We start from the raw sequence: 18298 nt of genomic DNA on the forward strand, positions 1-18298 counted from the left end.
AGAAATTTTGAAGTGGATGAGTCTTAGTACAAAATGAATGACTGTACTGAATGACAGATTCACAAAAATACTTAATACATTTTCTGGTAATATTTAGATATGAATATTTGGCAAATGTTTGCTGCTATAATGTTTCAAAGTCTTCCCATTCTTTCCTTGGCTTCTTAGCATGTGAGACTAGTGTAAGTTGAAGGTAATTGAAGTAAATATAAAAATGTCTCCTTTTGCAAGGTGTATCTTGCACAGAAGAACCCCTCTCCTCCCCCTCTCCATTCCTCCCATTCTCTATCCAGTTCAGCAAGCTATTCATGTTATAATTTCCCTTGAAGCTTCAATCACCACATTAAAAACATCGGTCGAGTGACAGTGGTAAGAATAAAACGTATGTTCAAGTCACAGAGCCAGTGATGACTAGCATCTTACGGTGTTCCTTAAAACTTCAAACCAGTATCCTCCGTTATTCCTTTTTCTCTACAGTTTTTTAGTGTATTATGCTTGGAGTTGCTCTGAGTGCTAATCAGTAATTAGTTATGGCCCATGTTTCCCACCTGTTTTGACAGTTAGGAGATGTGGCTGATGTTCTGTGGCTGGTTCAAAGCCAGATGTGCTGGTGAATGAGTATGCATGTACTAGTTGGCAGTGAAAATCAGAAAGATTTGATTTCTGCTTATGAATTTCTTCTATGCTAGGCATGCTAATTTTAGTCCTTATCTCCTACTTGGCTACTAGTTTTCACAAAATATGTAGGAGCTCTGGCCTGTGCTGATTTGTCAAAGTTGATTTCTGTTTAGTAAGCCTGAAAGTTACTAGGGAGGGATGCTGACAGGCAAACAATGTGATGACAACCTTAATTTCCTCAGAAACCAGGTTAACAAATTTAATTCCAGAATACACAGTTTTAATATTCCACTCTCTCAGGATAGCTGAGCAAAGTTGTAATGTATTGGCTCTCAGGACCCTGTGGTTTTTTCTTTGACTTACGATGTCTTTGCAAAAAGGATCATTAATTAAACTCAAGTGGAAATGTTGAGCAGCAAACAAATTCTGAAAATCTAAATTTCTAAGTAAAGTTGAGAAAGTGGGGCTTTCAAGATGACATGGACACAGTATGTTTTAAATGTTGGATAAGATACGTTTTTCTTCATTTTTTTGAGTATATAACTAATTTATCATAACATCAGTGTTATATAAAAATAGTTATACAAATTGATGTAATATTTAAGGAATTTCAAGTCTAAATAAACTATTAAAAAGCAAAATTATAAACAGAAGAATCAGCTTGGCTGGCAGTCTTCAGAATTTCCATCTTACGCTTTGAGTCAGCTCAGGTGCTGATTGTCTGCTTTTGAAACCCATCATAAGCAGTGCCACCTTTCAGGATGCAAATAATTGCTTTCAGCGGGTGTTCTCCAAAGCATTTCTAAAACAAATGCATGAATAATATGAGATCAGTTCTACCAGTGCAAAAATAAGGGGCAGCATGCGTTTTTGTAGAGCTTATTGTCATACAACTGCCCCTGTCCCTACTTCCCCATTCCCGCCTCACCCCGTATCAGAAGGTAGCAGAGCAGACCGATCTTCTCACAGATGGAGCCGAGCAGCTTTGTTGTGGTTTGAAAATGGATATTGTTGTTTCACTTAGAGAAAAAGTACACTTACATCCTGATCTGAGACAGTGTGACAGTTGACCTGCTGACGGTTTGACCATAGGATATTGGAGGCCTGTTGATGATCCATGAATGCCAAAGTCTTGTAGTTCCTTGAAAGCAAACGGTGGCATACAAAGAAAATGTGTCTGGCCAGAAGAATGGTATGAGGGTTCTTGAAATGCATATTGTTATTTTGAACCTCATGATGTTTGGCAAGGACAAGTGCAAGGTCCTGCACCTGGATCAGAACAACTCCCGGTGTCTATACAGGCTGGATAATGAAGAGATTGAGAGCAGCCCTGCGGAGGAGGACTTGGGACTACTGGTGGATGAAAGATTGGACATGAGCTGGCAATGTGCACCTGCAGCCCAGAAGGCCAGTCGTATCTTGGGCTGCATCAAAAAAAGCATGGCCAGCTGTTTGAGAAGGTGATTCTGCCCCTCTACAGGAAAGACACAGACCTGCTGGAGATGGTCCAGAGGAGGCCACAAAAATTATCAGAGGGCTGGAACAGCTCACCTCTGAGGACAGGCTGAGAGGGTCGGGGTTGTTCAGCCTCGAGAAGAAAAGGTTCCAGGGAGACCTTATTGTAGCCTTTCAGTACTTAAAAGGGGCCTAAAAGACAGATGAGGACAGACTTTTTAGCAAGGCTTGTTATGACAGCATGAGGTGGTGAAACACTGGCTCATGTTGCCCAGAGAGGTGGTGAATGCCTCATCTCTAGAGACATCCCAGGCCAGGCTGGACAGGGCTCTGAGCAACCTGATCTAGCTGAAGATGTCCCTGCTCATTGAAGGGGGTTGGATTGGATGACATTTGAAGGTCCCTTCCAACTCAAAATTCTATCAATATTAAACAGTCAGGTGCTATGTGGAATTAGTGCTATGTAAAAGTGGCATGTAAATGAGAGAAAACATAGAAAAAATACAAGGGAAACAGCTCTGCATTTACAGTTTGCCAATTTATTCACTCTCTTACCATTTCTGTCTTGAAAACATTTCTACAGTGCACATTTTCAGTGAGTGACAACCACGACTGAGAGAATCAAACTGAAGTAGAATAGGGGAAAATGGTCTGATGATTTGTCCTTTCAGCTGAGCTGCCAGCTGGTTGTTCTGCTGCTGCTTTTCTTGCAAGATGGAGTGATACCTGTTCAAATGCTTTAGTTTTATGTTCTGTTGCAAACAAGTTCTTTTGCTGGCTTATGTAACAAGGACTCTTGCATCTCTTAGTTCTGTCAGACAAACCCATCACTTCATGTTTTATGGCTTTGACAGGTTGAATTTAACTTGCATTTGAAGTGCCTTTATCTTTGTACTCGGCAATTAGAAGAGTTCTAGCCCCTTGCTAGTGGTTAGGCCAATACTGTGGTTTTTTAATTGTGGTAAGTGAAAGGGTTGTGAGTGCTTAACAGTGTTACTCAGGCTCATTTTTGGGTAAAACGAGATTAATCTTTAAAAACTACACATGAACTTGAGTCATGTTATATTTTTAATATATACAGAGAGGTGTAAGTTTCTGAACATCTTTTGACTCTTTTTTTTTTTTTTTTTTAAACAACTGTTGTCTCTACAAAAAAGTATATATGTTACTTGAAGTGGAGGAAGAGAGAGTAGCAACATGAGTGTATCTGTACAGGAAAACAAATAAACTAATTCCAAGCAAAAGCAATCACATCACCCCTGAAAAGTTAATACTGGAAACGCTGTTGTTGCATTTCAGACTTTGTTATGTGAAAGGTGTCATACCAGTTCTGCCTCAATTTTATTTTCATGATAGCAGTTTAAATCTAGAGTGTGAATGTTTGTGATTGGTTTAATTAATGCAAAAAATTACACAGATTGTTTGTGAGTCAGTATTGTCAAGCTATGGTGTTATGCTTCAGATTATGCAACTAATGAGATTTGTACTGCTGCAATGGGACCAGTGCTCTCTTTTTAATCTTCTTTGAAGAAGTTCACCATTTAAAGTGAAGAATGGAAAAAACCCTCACAGCTCTCATTATTCGTGTGTGTTCATCCTGGTAGTTTTTGTGTCACTATTATAGCTTCTGCTGTTACTGTCTTCCTGTGAAATCAAAGCATAAGGGGATGTGAAATTCACACATGGCTTCTAGCTAGAGCTTTGGTCTAATTAAGAAATCCTAGACATACAAATGCATTGATTTGAGCTTGGCTGTTTTGACTGCCTTGATCACATCACCCTATAACATTCCAGGGAAATACTTTTAGCAGAGTGCTAGCTGGGGGTTTTCAAACTCACATCCACCTGATCAATTAAATACAGGGCTAGAAATGGCCTTCAGGTGATCCTCTGTTTTGGAGGACTTGTATAATTTTTATTTCCACATGGTGACCCGTGCACTGATTTATGTAATATAGCATCCTGGGCTAGAGTATCACAGTTATTTCTTATGTGGACGTTTACAACTACTGCTGCTTATTTAGGGTTTAGAAATGTGTCTAGCCAGATCATGATCCTGGTTTGGACTTGAGAGCTCAAATGCTGCCTGAAGTACTACATAGAACCTGACTCCATGCAGTGAGACACTGACTTTGAAGCAGTAAATCCATTAAGTTTTGGCCTTTGGCAATGATCAAGTAATTCTAGACTAGCCTTACTCCCTCCCAACTATCTGAGGTATTTGGAATTACTTTTCAAAACCTTTAGATGAAAATAATCTGTGGTAGCAGTCCGAGTACTCCTTGTGGTTTCCACTTCAAGAAATTATGCTAGAAATGACAACTCTTCTCCATGCAGGAGGAAATACGGTGCTGTATTGAAATGAGACACTCATATTTCATTGCTTCAGTTGAGAAAGTACAAAAAAAAGCAGCATGGACAGACTGTGGAGGAAGGCTTTGATGTTAATTCACAAGGAGTGTGTATATTACTTTTCCCATGAGAAAGGTGCAAACATGCTCCAGTTTGAAATGTGCTTTTTCCCATTCATCTTTAGCAACCCACCTTGCAAACCTGTTAGGGTGAGTTCCCAGAGGACTGAGAGGCTGCAGGTGTTTTGCTTTGTGGGTACTTCCAGCTAGTGATGGCACTTCTGCCTGCTTTGGACAGCAGGTTGCTGTATTTTAATCCAGAAGAAGTTGCCTCATTTTGTTAAAATGATAGTGATAAAGTTCAGTCTACTTGGTTTGAACCTGTTTGCATGTAGCTGAAAATGGCAAAGGCAAGATTAATGCTACAGTGGTACAGCACAGATGTTAACTGAAGAAACTATGTTCCTTAGCACTCTCTCTGCTGGAATTTGATTCTTATATTAAATAAGGCAATAGCTCATTGATCATAGTCTGGTTTGTTGGAGCCCATCTCTCTGTCTCCTCCTGCTCATTCTCATTTTGCTCTTTTGCCCTGGAACTAGCCAGCATTCATGTAGCCATGAAGGGAAACAGTTCAATAAATTGATCTGGTTGAAAACTCACCTTGTTTCTTTTTCTAGAAAGTTAGGATGTATGGCGCTTTTTTTTCTTTTTTTTTTTCTTTTTTTTTTTTGTGTGTGGATGTATATTTGCATAAAACTGCCCTGGAACTGAACAACTGAACACTGGTATACCGCATAGGTGAACTTCACATTGTTCTTGCTGCCTTTATCTCCCTACTTATATATGTTTTTATAATGAAAATATATGAAACTATAATAAGTCTGAGGCTGGCTATTTCCAGATATTTTGACATGTATAAAATACATACTGTAATAAAAAGATTCTTTTTCTAAAAAATAAGAAAAAAAAATCAAACTTGGCAATTCCTCACTTTTCTTAAGACTCTAAAAGTTGTTGGATCCTTCAAGCTGACATTCCAGATAATAGAGAGAAATATTTGTAATGAAGTTCCAGAAACATTTTTTCACTTAGATTATTCACTCAAAAGATTATGTACTATTGTTAGTTCTGGCTAATATGTGATGCAGCTCCAGGTGTTTTGAATTTTAAAACTCTCTGTTGCCAAATAGCACCAAAATTTAACATTTAGAATACTCTGTTGTCATGGTAATTTCTTGGTTAGAAGACTGCCAAGTAACTATAAAATGAAACCAATACTTTTGGTGTGCCCTAAAATGGGAAAGGAAGATCAGTGAGAACTGAAACATACTTAGTTCCGTGTTTTTCTTGTAGGTATTGGAGAGACCTTGAATACTCAACTTAAATACATTTCGCTTTAATTTTTTTACCTGGATTTCTTGCTTTGACACTTGTTGACACATAATTTAATATGCCTATACAACTGGTTTGATGTATTTTATTGACTTTTTTCCTTTCTACTCTAGCAGTGCTGTTGAAATTTGAGGGGGTTCAGAAGCAGATTTGTAAAAGGAGTAAAATCAAGAAGCTAATGTATACCTTTAGGCACACGTAAGCAGTTTTTTCCTTTTGATTAGGGTCATTTTGATGTTAATGAATCAGACTCTTATTCCTACTTGCTAGATTATCTTGGCATGAAATGTCTCCACTAGGACTACAGTTTGTATCTATGATTTTGTTTATCATTGTCATTCATTCACTAGTCCCAGTTTGTGCAGGTATGTACGAAATTGTTGACAGCAATATGATCACATGTATCAAAAGTAAATTTTTTCCTGCGACAGAATTTAGAAGGTAGATTCTCGATGTTTTCTCATTGTCATCCCACTCTCAGCTGTGACCTTCATGTCAGATAAAGCCTTTTAGCCTTGAGAGCACAGAAAGAAACTGAAGCAGAAAAGCTCAGAACTACCTTTTTTTCAAACTGTAAATTAATTTTTTGCAACTGCTTTTGGACCTTGAAGACGATCTTCATGTAGGAGAGACTTTACCATGTTGGGGAGAGGAAGGAGGTCTCTGTTTAATGGATGTGTGTGTGTATGACATTATGGATATTTCAGAACTCCTGAGTTTTTTCACTGGATGAGGTTAGGTGCAGTGTCCTTCCTTGAGGATAACATAATTATTTGTCTTTTCTGGTTACTTGTACAATAACTAGGACTAGACTGTGTGCTGGCATAAAGCAGAAATGGATGAAGAAACTCCAGTCTGTCTGGTGCTGGTTATTTAAGGATTTTTAATAATTTAAGTGCATTATTGAGTCAGGACCAAAATGTTCAGCACCTCATGGGCTGAAGCCCAAGCAGAACAATTGTATATACTTCAGGCTACTCAGAGGAAAAAGTCATGGCCATCTGCTTACTGGCTTTCATGCATTTTGTAATGCATGTAAGCCAGGGCTTAATGCATAAGTAAAATTTTATTAACTTTGACTTAAGAAGAATTTAAGATATTCTGGGTCTTTCAGGTATTTTCATGTACATTACTAGCTTTTGTACACAGTAACATGAAATAAATACTTTCCATGTTGTAAACCTACATAGGTCTGCTAGTATTTCAATGTTTTTGAATAGAATATATTAAACAGGTCATGGGCAAAAACACATTTTTGCTTTTTTTTTTTTCTCTTAATCGATCAGATGAATCATTTTTTAATAATGGTTTGGTTTTGGGGTTTGGGTTTTTTTTGGTCACGTATAGTTGATACTGCAGTTCAGAGGAGACATGTACCTTTCTTGATATAAATCTTTAGTCACACTTTCCTGTATTTTTTTCTTATTGGCTGAACACTAGCTTAGTTTGGAGGCATGTTGCCTGTACAGACCTCAAAACAAGTTTCAGAAGTGGCCAAGTATAACATTTTATTCTAGTGTAGTGTTCCTTTGAGAAGTTTGCTGCTGTTGTCTTAGAAATATGCAGGCAAATACCTTTGACTGGTCATGTGAATTTGAATCTAATGCACATTACTGTCATTTTGTCCACATTGCTTGGTGTGGTTTTTTTGCCATCACCAATATGAGGGCCTTTCCATAATGATTTATGTTTCTTGGAACCTAAACCAGGTATTTTTTCTTTATTTATTTCATCTAAAAATACCATATGCTTCTCTTCAAGCAACTTGAAAATTTTCATAGAATGTTTTTTGCAACAGCTTAATTGTGTGAGAGGCTCTTAAAATAACTTTCTGTTCTATTACACGTTTTGTCTTGTATGCAATAACCGTGTCCTGTTAATTTAAAAGGGATAACATATGTGATCAGAAGCCTTTTCCAGTAAGTCCAACACTGATTCAGGCACTGACTTAGCCCGTACAAGACTTTTGTTAGTTGAAATTAGGTAATTTGTAACTAGGACTGAAATATCAGTATTTAAACCAAACTATTGTCTTGCAGAAAAAAAATAGAAGGAAACTAAGAGATCAAAGTTATGATAGAATAGTCATGTGTCAGTATCTTTCTTTTTATTTCCCCTGTTTGGGCATCAGAAGGGCTTGGACATGGCTGAGGACTCAGGAAAGCTTGACTGGAATACCACACAAGAGGACAAATCTGCGTGAAGGGTTATTCACCCTTCAAAGGCAGGAGCAATCTGGACTAAGATAGCAAAGTGGCTGAAGCTGTTGCTTTCTCACTTCCTCAGCTATAAATTAGGGTTAAATATAGTTATTGCGGGGCTTTTAAACACATACTTGTTAGATGCATTATTTGCTGGAATTCACCCTCTTGGTTTGACACGTACCCTCTTGTTCATTCGTACCAATGCCAAGTGTACCCATCCATCCAAATCAGGGCTCTTTTTGTTGCCAGATACTGCTGCTACTAGCAGTGAGTACCGGAAGGCATAGGTTGTGCTGAAGTCAGCAATTCCTGTTGTAATCCCCCTCAGCAATGTGCACTCTATGCGTAAAGGTAAATTGCAGGAGAGGGTTTCTGGTTCTTGTCTGGCAACTAATCTGCTGATCTCATACCTTACTCTTTCTTGAAACAGCAGCAGCCACTGTCTGCCTGTGGCTTGAAATGGCTTGTGTGCAGCCAGTTGGTAGAGATCATGGTTTGTGGCAAAGCCTACTGTAGGCTGCAAGCTGCTGTGGTGGTGGAAGCCTCTCCTTGTGGAATACCTGCAGCCATAGAACCTTTTGGGGTTTCATCTTTGTTTAGGATTTGTAGTAATATAACTACTTACAGTGTACTGTGGAAAGCGCAGTGCAGAATGGATGTGATTTTTATTCCGAATCATAGCTTTTGAAACATCCTGATGTGCTTTCCAGCTAGTAGGTACCACTACCTAGGCTTGTTTTTAAAAGTAGGTTCATTTCCCCTATGATTTATTTTAGATTGATTGATTTATTTAATAATTATATCTATTATCTATTACCTTTTCTTAATGACTCAATAGTATTAATCACGAATAAACACAGATATTTGCTAGTATGAATAAATAGTAAAGTCTTGCCTTGTAGATAATGTTTTCCTGCAGAATAACAAAAGTCTTCAACAAAGCAAGCAGTGGTCATTTCCACTTACAATTGCACACATCCTGTATTTCCAGGAGTCCTAGAATTTGTTCCTGTTGGTAGAAGAAATTGTTTGCTTTTAGATGTGCCTGTGGTCATATTTATTCTATTGTGTTTACTGCCATCTCTAAGTAGATTAAAAATCCTTATTGCCTGACCCTGAATTTTACTGCAGCTTTTCTGAGTACAAAGACTTCTCCTTCTCTTTTTGTCTTTTCTACTCTTTTTGTCTTTTTCGTACTCTTATTATGAGTAAATGTTTGTTATTATTTTTCAAAATCTACTACTGGTTTTGGTAGGAGTTTTCTTGGTATTTTATTTATTCAAGAGGAAGTTGCCTATCTCTGTAAGAAGAGAGGCGAATAGTTCAGTGAGTCCTAGGAACCACCCTGGTGGTCTAAGCCCCATTCTTTCAGGCACGCTGTAAATTTAAAGCAAAACTTTTTTGATTTCTGTCCCAAAGAGCTGGCTGCTTTCTTGAAAACTTTGTGAGTATTTCCAAGAACACAGTTGATGCATACTGTCCCGTGTGAAAGAAGTGACTGTGGATTACATAAATTGGTACTTCTAGTCTGCCAAAGAGCGAATACCTTCCCACATTCCTGCTGTCATATGTCTATGTAGCCTTCATGGGCTGGCAGAGGGGGAGGCTGGTTTTTGGCTCTTGTAGACCCCAGAAACTTAGTGTGTCCGCATCAATATTTCTATTAAGAAATAAGTTACAAAATACTTTTTGAGAGAGGTTAAATATACTTTGTGTTTTGAGTCACGGTAACTAATATGTAAAGTATGAGTTATTTAAATTTGAATGTGTTTGTAGCTTGTGGATGTTTTTAACAGTTATTTAAAAAAAAAAAAATCGCCCCCTTTCACATTCTAAGAAGGCATACACAGTTTGCATCTGAAATGCCCAGCTCGTTGAATGTACATCCAAGAGATATTAAACCAGAAGATGCTTTGTTTTTTCTTCCATTTAGAAGATGATGTAATGTAGGGAGCTGTGATAATTCCATTCAGTATTTTGTAAAAATAAATGTTAACATGCCCATATGGCAAATCATAATGGTAAGGATTTCTTCCTTAGCTCATGGAGACTTGAGCAGTGCTACTGTCTGGCAGAGACTTGGCGCAGGTGCCTTTTGGCACATCGTTTCTGCTGTTAACTGAAGTAGAAATGCTTGCAGGTAGACCTGTGTGCACAGTTACTTTCACTAGGGTAACCGATGTAAGTACTGACCTTTGCAGTACAACTTTGAGAACAGGAGACAAATTTTGAGTCAGTTGTTTGCGTCTCAAAAGCCTTCTTTGCCTTTTCCCTTCTCTCTGCGCAAGTGCCAGTAATGCTGCCCTAGTATAGTTACCCTCTCACTGGTTTTGGGGCACGTTCTGCTCTACTCTGCCCCACAAGCATGGGGCTGGCAATCAGCACGTATGTCTCTCCAGAAATTGTTCTTATCTGACTAACTGAGCCTTCAGCAGAACCATTACTGAATACAGTTCAAGCCTTCACCACTTACTTTTGTTGGTAACCTAAGTACAAACATAACCAAGTGTGCAAAATATGTGGGGGTTTTTTGTTGTTGTTTTGTTGTGGTTTTGGTTTCGTTTATTTGGTGTTTTTTAATAAATGATATAGTCTCACCTTTATGGTTGCGGCACAGGGGATATATACTAGCCAGGCTTCCCATTGTAGGTGCGAAATGTTGCTCTGTGAGCTTCGTAGACTTATTGTTTCTCTTTTTCGGTGAAGCTTGATGCAGGCTTGTAGTACTAATATTCCTGATGGAACTGACTTGACAGTGCAAACACCGTCAAGCAATCATTTTTATGTTATCTCTGAGAAATCTGAGGTAAAGAAGTTCCTTGAGGAAGAGGTGCCAGCCTATTTTGAAACTTATCCCACTAGATAATTTTAAGATAAATTTGGCTTTTTGTCAAGAAGATTGATTTCTGTCGTTTTAATATGTTGTGTCTTCTAAGTTGAACTGTCAAATACAAAATCTTAACAGTGATGGTTAAGTCATATCTGAAGAAATAAGTGGGTTTTGAGTTGTAAAAAATAAGGTCACTATCAACTCCCTTATCTCCAAAATGTGCATCACTAACAAGGCAATATCTAGGCCTAATGTTTCCCATTATGGCATTTAATAGCAACAAGTTCCAAAGTTTTGTCTGTTTGTACCATCTGTCTAATAAAATTACAACTGTGTTTCTTTTATTTTGGGGCAAAAAATAAGACAAAAGCATCCTTGTCAGGTTTTCTTTAATACTGTCTATTTTGAAACACATTTTGGGAACAGAGTACTGAGTAGGATAGGGAGTTGAAACAGACTGTAGTGTGTTGGAAGTCACTTTCATTTTATTTTCTACAAAAATCAATACAAATATATAAAAATATTTTAATATCTCAGGTTCTGTTCTATAATAAATCATGTTTAGTTTGGGAGTCTTTCCTTATTCTTTCAGAATGTTTCACGATGAAATGCTTTTCCATTAGTACATAATATGTAAAAGTACTGATGCTGTTTTATGGGACAAAGTAAAGGCAAAACATGATTTTCTTCAAGTCTGTAGCTCAATCTGCCTCAAAGAATAACAGTAAAATATGGCTAGTTAGGAAAGTCTTGTCTTCTGTTGAAAGCTCAGACAAATTTTAGATGGTTGGTTGTTCTTCCTCTAATGTTTATGGAAGCAGTTTGATTTTAAATGAAATCTGAATTATTTTGAACTGGGATTTGGTTAGCAGGGAACTGCACCCTGTTTTCAAAAATTGTTCGTTTTGTTGAACTAATTTCTAAAATTTAAATCAATGTAATGAATATATTCTACATGGAAATTAATCAGGGAAAACAAGCTTTATAATGTCTCCTATCTTTCTGACAGGTTGTGAAGATGAGAAAAGATGTGAAGAAGGCCAGAGTCCTGACTATCCGCAGACTAACCAGACACATTGCGAAACTAAAGTTGAAAAAGTCAGTTTTAAGTATCAGTGTTCTTGTTTTTGTATTTATAATTGAGACAGTATCTTAATAGTTTTCCCAAAACCACACAAGTGGGAGAAACAGATATTATATTTTAAAGTTTCAGGGTCTATGATGCATAAGTTCTATTTATCTTATTTTTACATCACTTTAGATAAACTAAAGATACTATAGAAAAAGCAGTTTCATAAAGCAGAATTGCAATATCATTTTTAAGCTGATACAGTATATTGGAAGCTAATGCAAATCACAGAACCTTTTACAGTACTTTAAAAAGTGTTAGACTTGATTTTTTTTATGTTATTCTGCTGCTAAGTTGTGCAACATTTTCTCACTGCAGTTGTCTGCATGGTTCTATAGCAAAAAATACTGTTCAGGTTGCATAGGTATGCAGATTGTACTTGATTTTTATTGATTAGTATTGATTAATGCTGAAGTAAATAGTTAAAACAACATTTTGAGGATTATGTTCTTAAAGATAACTGGCCCAAAGTAACTTAGGACATGTCTCATTGGAGATGGTATAAGATACATCTGTTACTGTGTTCGAAGTGTAAGTTGAATGTACTCTTCTCCCACAATTTTAGGAAATTGTGCAAAATAAGAAGCAAACCAAATGATCTTTTATGTTTAAATATTACAGATCTTAAAAGGTAATTATATTTGAGATATCAGTGTCTCCTACGTATCATGAATAGGAATTGTAGTTACTATTTTCCAGTAAAGCAACATTTGTCTTTCTTATTGTTCTAGTAAATCCCCAGTGTGCTTTCCTCTGTTCAGATCAGTGAAAGCACTAGATTATGTTCAATTCTTTGCTAAAATGTCCATTTAAAAACAAGTGAATGTGTTTATGCTCGTTTCTGTGATATTTTTATTTTGCTGCTTAGTACATGGGGATATAAAATTAACAAGAGTTCCGATTTTTTTAATGAAGACAGACTTCATTTGCAGGGGTTCAGAAGACTTGAAATTAAAGAACCAGAAACGAGTTGAGAGATTAATAGAAGAAATCCATGCCATGAAGGTAACACTATGTTTAGTTATTTCAATATTAGAGGTCATTAATTTCAGTAGCAAAAAGCTTTGTCTCTTTTCTGGACCTGAATTACTGAAACTTAACTGAAATATTTCCAGAGTCAGCTTGGTCATTAGCACAGATGGAAAATTATGGATATTTGTATATTTCCATATTTGTTTGCTGCTTCTGTCAAGGTGTTAGACAACTTGAGTCTTATACTTGCCAGGCTAAACTTGAATTTGTTTAGAAATGTGTGATGCTTGTAATTTTTACTGTAACACTTAAAGCATGGAAGCTGAAGTTCTCATGCTGCTCAGGATTATAGAAGCCATTTTTTGTCCCTGACAATGTAGTATCCTCCTTGTCAGGCCTCTTAGTTTCAAGTATGATGCAACTTGTATTTTACTTTCAGCTTCAAAGTTCTGGGGTAGTTTGAAGTTTTAGCTGCAAGGGAATGGTAACACTTCAGTCAGACCTGTTGTTATCTTCAGCCTTGCTGTCAATTGATACAGCTTTTATTTTATGTTATGCCATATCAGCAAATGCTTCAGAAATTTTGGAACTTGATAGTGTTTTGTACTAGTAGTATCGCAATTTTAGCCAATATTGCTTCAAATCTTGTGTATTGAAACGAGGTACAAATTCCAGTCATAAGGCTTGAGCACTAGAGTCCTATATAAGCCAAGAAAATGGTTTTCACATATATCTCTTTTGTTTGTTTTCCATTGATGACTGTAGTGATTAAATCACCACTACTTTGCAGGTTTGGTTTTTTGTGATTTATTTATTTATTTGTGGGGGTTTTTGTTAGCATTTCTGACTTGGTTTCTTTCCTGATCCTTGTGCAGACCTTAGTCTTCAGAAAAACTGGGTACTGGAAAAGGCTTCATTGACCCATTTAGATGTGCTTTGTGTGAGATTCATCAGGTGGAATCAGGAATTTTTAGCACTGTACTTACAAAACAAGGGTCCTCACAAATCAGTGAAGTGGAAAAGGACATGGGCAGTGGTGTATTGAACAGTAAAGCACTGGTTGTAAGCATTCTGCTTTCCTGGCTTGCCATCAGTCTTAAGCTTGGTCTTGTGATGGTGGTTTTTGGGTTGTTTTTTGGTTTTTGTTTTGTTTTGTGGTTTGGGGATTTTTTTGTTTTGGTTTTGTTGGTTTTGTTTTGTTTGGGTTTTTTTAATTTTTGATGACACATTTATGTGCCTGTTGGAGCATGATGAGGATTCTGGACACATCTCTCAGTTTTTGAGAGGAAATACATCAAGTGATGAGATGTGATGCATCTGATGCCCCATGTTTTACAGGGCTTGTGTGAGCCCTCCTGAGACAGTTTCACTGCAAAACCCATTCTGCACATGACTCCTTGAACTGTTTGCTTTGTCCATGTTGTGCTTTTCCTCTTAGGACTGACTGATGCAGACATCTTAAAGGCAGCCTGTACTCAGGCTATACTGGCCAAGTACATTCAAGCTGTTTCTTCAGTTGGTGTAATGAGTGCAGGACTTGTAAGTGTTAATTTTAAGAGCTATGTCAAGGGAGAATAAATTTGTAATCTGGAGAGCTAAAGGCAAATGAATTTTGCTTTGAAATAGTTTTCTATAAAGAAAGGAGTCTTCGGAGTGGGCAGCTGAGAAAGAGGAAAAGCTCTGCCACTTCTTAGGCAAATAGCTAATAAATGTGCTTAGTTATCTCAAATGGTGCTGTAAGTGGTTTTTATTGTTAGAAAAAGTGCACCTTTATATTAATAAAATTTTTATAGCAAAAAGGTTTGTTCTCTTGACATTTTTTAGTCTTTAAAAATGAACAAATAGACACTTACTAGCTTTACAGGATATTTGTTCCTTAGACAAAATAATATTTCCTGTTTCTTATGATTCACAACCTAAAAGACACTAGTTGTTTACATATTTTTCCATACTGTTGATTTCTAGACTAAGAGCTTTTTAGAGTTGGTGTAGAAATACTCCTCATTTAACATGGAACAGCAACAAGACAACTTTCACAGAAATCATTGATATTATCCGAGATAGTGAGAGACTTTATGTTGGTGAAAGAGCATTCCCAGCAACCTTTTTTCTGAAGTTTTTCATGATAGGGTTTCATAAAGAACTCTTTGCATAACCTAAATGGATATTTTTGAATTTTTAGGAAAGAATGGACAGAATAGAAATGGTTAATAAGGTAAATTGGAAAGCAGTCTACCAAGTTGCACCTTAGAGCAGGCTTGTATTATCCAGACTTTCCTAGCAGTTTCAGTGTGTAGATCCGCAAACACTTGACGGAGGAGGTGCAAATCCTTTCAGAACTGATTGACTGTGTGCAGAATATAGGAATTGGTAATTTTCCATATAACACGCAGAAGTAGTCCATAAACCTCTACTTAAGTGTGTTATGTGAGAAGAAACGTCTGCCTTCTCCTTTACTGAATATTTAGGCTTGAGAAGTATACCAAGCTGCAAAGAGTTCATTTAAAAAGACAATAAAACCCAAAAATATTTACACCAGCCGAAGTGGCTGGGAAATATAAAGTGCATGTTACACCAAAGTCTGACAGCTTGTTTAATTTCAAATTAAAAGATTTGTTGAGATGACTGCTTAAAACTTCTAAACATTCTTTATTTGTTGGACAAAACATGAAGGGTTGATATAGCTTGAAGAAAATACAAATTTGGAAGAAATGAAAATAGTAGAATTTTTTCCAGGTTTTTCACAGTTGCCAAAGACAGCACACCTCTTTCTAAATATTCATTTTTATTCCATCAGTCTAGAACAGACCCAGACCACCTTTCTGCAATCACGTGTCCATAAAATAAAAGCCTTCTGGGGACTGCTCATGTTAACAGTTTTTTCTGGGAAGGACTTCATATATCCTGATGACCTCAGGCATGAGGGGATTCCCCTTCACAGGGAACTTGTTTCAAGATTAGAAAGAACTGAAATTCCGGGACTGCCACAGTTGTCTGTTTTACTGCCATTTTTATTTCCATGGCTTAAGTTTATCTTACTCGGGAAAAAAAATCTGAGGGGTTGAAATCTCAGTAAGGAAGAATTCCTTGCCATCTTCAGAACTACATTTCTGCATTCAGCTGCCTCTAAACCCACAAGCCTTTTGTATTAGCTCATTTACTTTGGGAGTCTGTTACTTGGTCAGCACTGTGTTTCAGTATGGCTGCAGCCACTTCATGGAACAACTGTTTTCTTTCATCCAGACTGTAATAACAACAACAACAACAAATCAGTTGTCTGACTGTATATCTGTTGTTAAGGAGCTGGCTGCCTGCAGCTCAGCAGGACTTACAAGAGCTGCTGTCCTTCTGAATAACACAAATGTAGGCTTTCAGTTACAAGATCTTAACATCTATTTCTAGAGTGTATCTTTACTAATGATCATCTGATATTACAGGAAGGAGAAAATGCTTGCTATTATTTGATAACAGTTGTCTTATCATTAACTTATGGGGATACTCTTTTACTGTCTTCAGGTAGACTCTAAACAGGCACTGCTGACATAAATTTCACTGTAAATATACTGTTTCCAAGGAGTAGGATATAATGAGATGCTCAGTTTTCAAGTTAAATACTGTGTCTGTGTCTACTTTTTTATATCCTGTAGACACTTGTACATGCAGAGTTCTGCATATATTGAAAACCTGAGAAGGGTTGTTGATGGGCTGTATTAAGCTTTTTGCTATTTGAATTTGCAAATAGCATGTATGGTGTGTTCTTGATGTTTTCATTGGTAAAACTGGAGATTAAAATTAACTTAATTGACAAAATTGATAGTGTCTCAAACACAACAATCAGAAGTAAACACTGTGGGAAATAAGAGCAGTTAAAAATTCCAATTACGTGGATGCAGGAACTGGATTAGTTATTTGCAGGAATTCTCCAAGCTGTTGGAATAGTACACTGCTTTTTGAGTTCATCAGATTTTTGTTTCACCAAAACTGTATAAAATATTTATTTAACGACTAATGAAAGATTGTAAAAAAAAAAAAAAAAGTATGACCCTTTTAGTCCTTCCACTATGATGTTACTTTTTTTAAAATATAAATTTTTGTATACTCGTAGAATTTCCTTCTTTTACGAGTTTATCAGGCTTGATGATACTGTCAAAATAAATTAATTACCCATCGTAGAGTACTGTACTTCCTACCCTATTTAAAAAGCTATGATTTTTTAAAGTTTATTTACAGGAAAAAAAAAAATATGGTTGTCTAGTAATTTCTTAGCAACGTATAGCTTATCTTGAATTGTTTAAATTTCTTAGCAGAAAGTAAGTCTTAATACAACTTTATGTAGTTGCTTTACTATGTATTTAGGAGTAGTTTTTGCTTTTACCTTACAACGAAAACCTTGTTATGACAGGTGTTGCTACAGGAATATCGTGTTTGGAGGATGCACATTAATGAGATACAGAAGGAAGCCTTTTTACAGTGCTTGAAGTGAAAATGTCTTCCAGTTGTTGAGAATGAGCAGCAGTTGCTTACAACCATTGTTACATGGCTTGGAAAGATACTTTCTCTGTCCTGAAAATACTGGAAAAATAGTTGCACTAAAAACACAGTATTTATTGCAGAATAATGAGTTTAGTACAGCAGAGATCAGAAAAAATAATTCTTTACTCCGTTTTCTCTCAGCTTTATACCTTAGCAAGATATGAGCAGAAGTATGAACTCCAGTATTCCTGTCAAGCTTTTAAAAGCCAAATCATTTTGTAAAGGTAGAGCTTCAGTCTGAAGGATGTTTTTACAGTCTTTGCCCTTGGAACAAAAATCATCCCATTTCATGAAAGTAATACTGATATCGGTGAGAAAACTTCTTTTCTCTTGACTGGGAAACTGATGATTTTAGAGTAGGTCAGCCTAAGGAGTGTGATAGATCTTTCTTTTAGTATGGTCCTTTTGCATGGAATTTTTTCAAAAAGCCTTTATCATTTTCTTCTAACAGTGGTGGTTCCTTTTTTGGTTAATGCTTTCATCTTTTGTAGCCTCAGTTTCAGTTAACATCTCACTGTAGAATTATCTTAAGTAAGAGTGAGGACTAATGCACTTTTTGCAGTTTTGCTTTTTCTGACTCTTAGCGTATGTTTCCAACAACAGTCTTACATATTTTCTTCCTTGATAGATAGCAGACCTTCATATTACTGATAGAATGTTTAACCTTTGAAGGTCTTTGAACAAGTAATGGGGAAGCTCTTAAACTGTGGTGTAATCAGCTTAGGAAAGGTCCTTGATGCTTCTCAACAAAAGATAAAGTCAGGAGTGGTCTAGCTCTCACGATGGTGTAGGTCAGGTGCCACTTTCAGAT

The 18298-nt window shown here is 36.7% G+C and overlaps 1 protein-coding gene across 1 annotated transcript in view; it reads left to right on the top strand.

The window, feature by feature from the left end:
* SRFBP1 (serum response factor binding protein 1) overlaps nt 1-18298 on the top strand; it is a 77491-nt gene that overhangs the window by 13450 nt on the left and 45743 nt on the right. The window contains exons 2-3 of the mRNA XM_080362970.1: nt 11863-11951; nt 12915-12987. Coding sequence (XP_080219096.1) covers nt 11863-11951; nt 12915-12987 — 162 coding nt within the window. The remainder of the gene's footprint in view (nt 1-11862; nt 11952-12914; nt 12988-18298) is intronic.

The sequence above is a fragment of the Nesoenas mayeri genome (genome assembly GCF_963082525.1).
Source record: "Nesoenas mayeri genome assembly, chromosome: Z".
NCBI classification, from domain to species: domain Eukaryota; kingdom Metazoa; phylum Chordata; class Aves; order Columbiformes; family Columbidae; genus Nesoenas; species Nesoenas mayeri.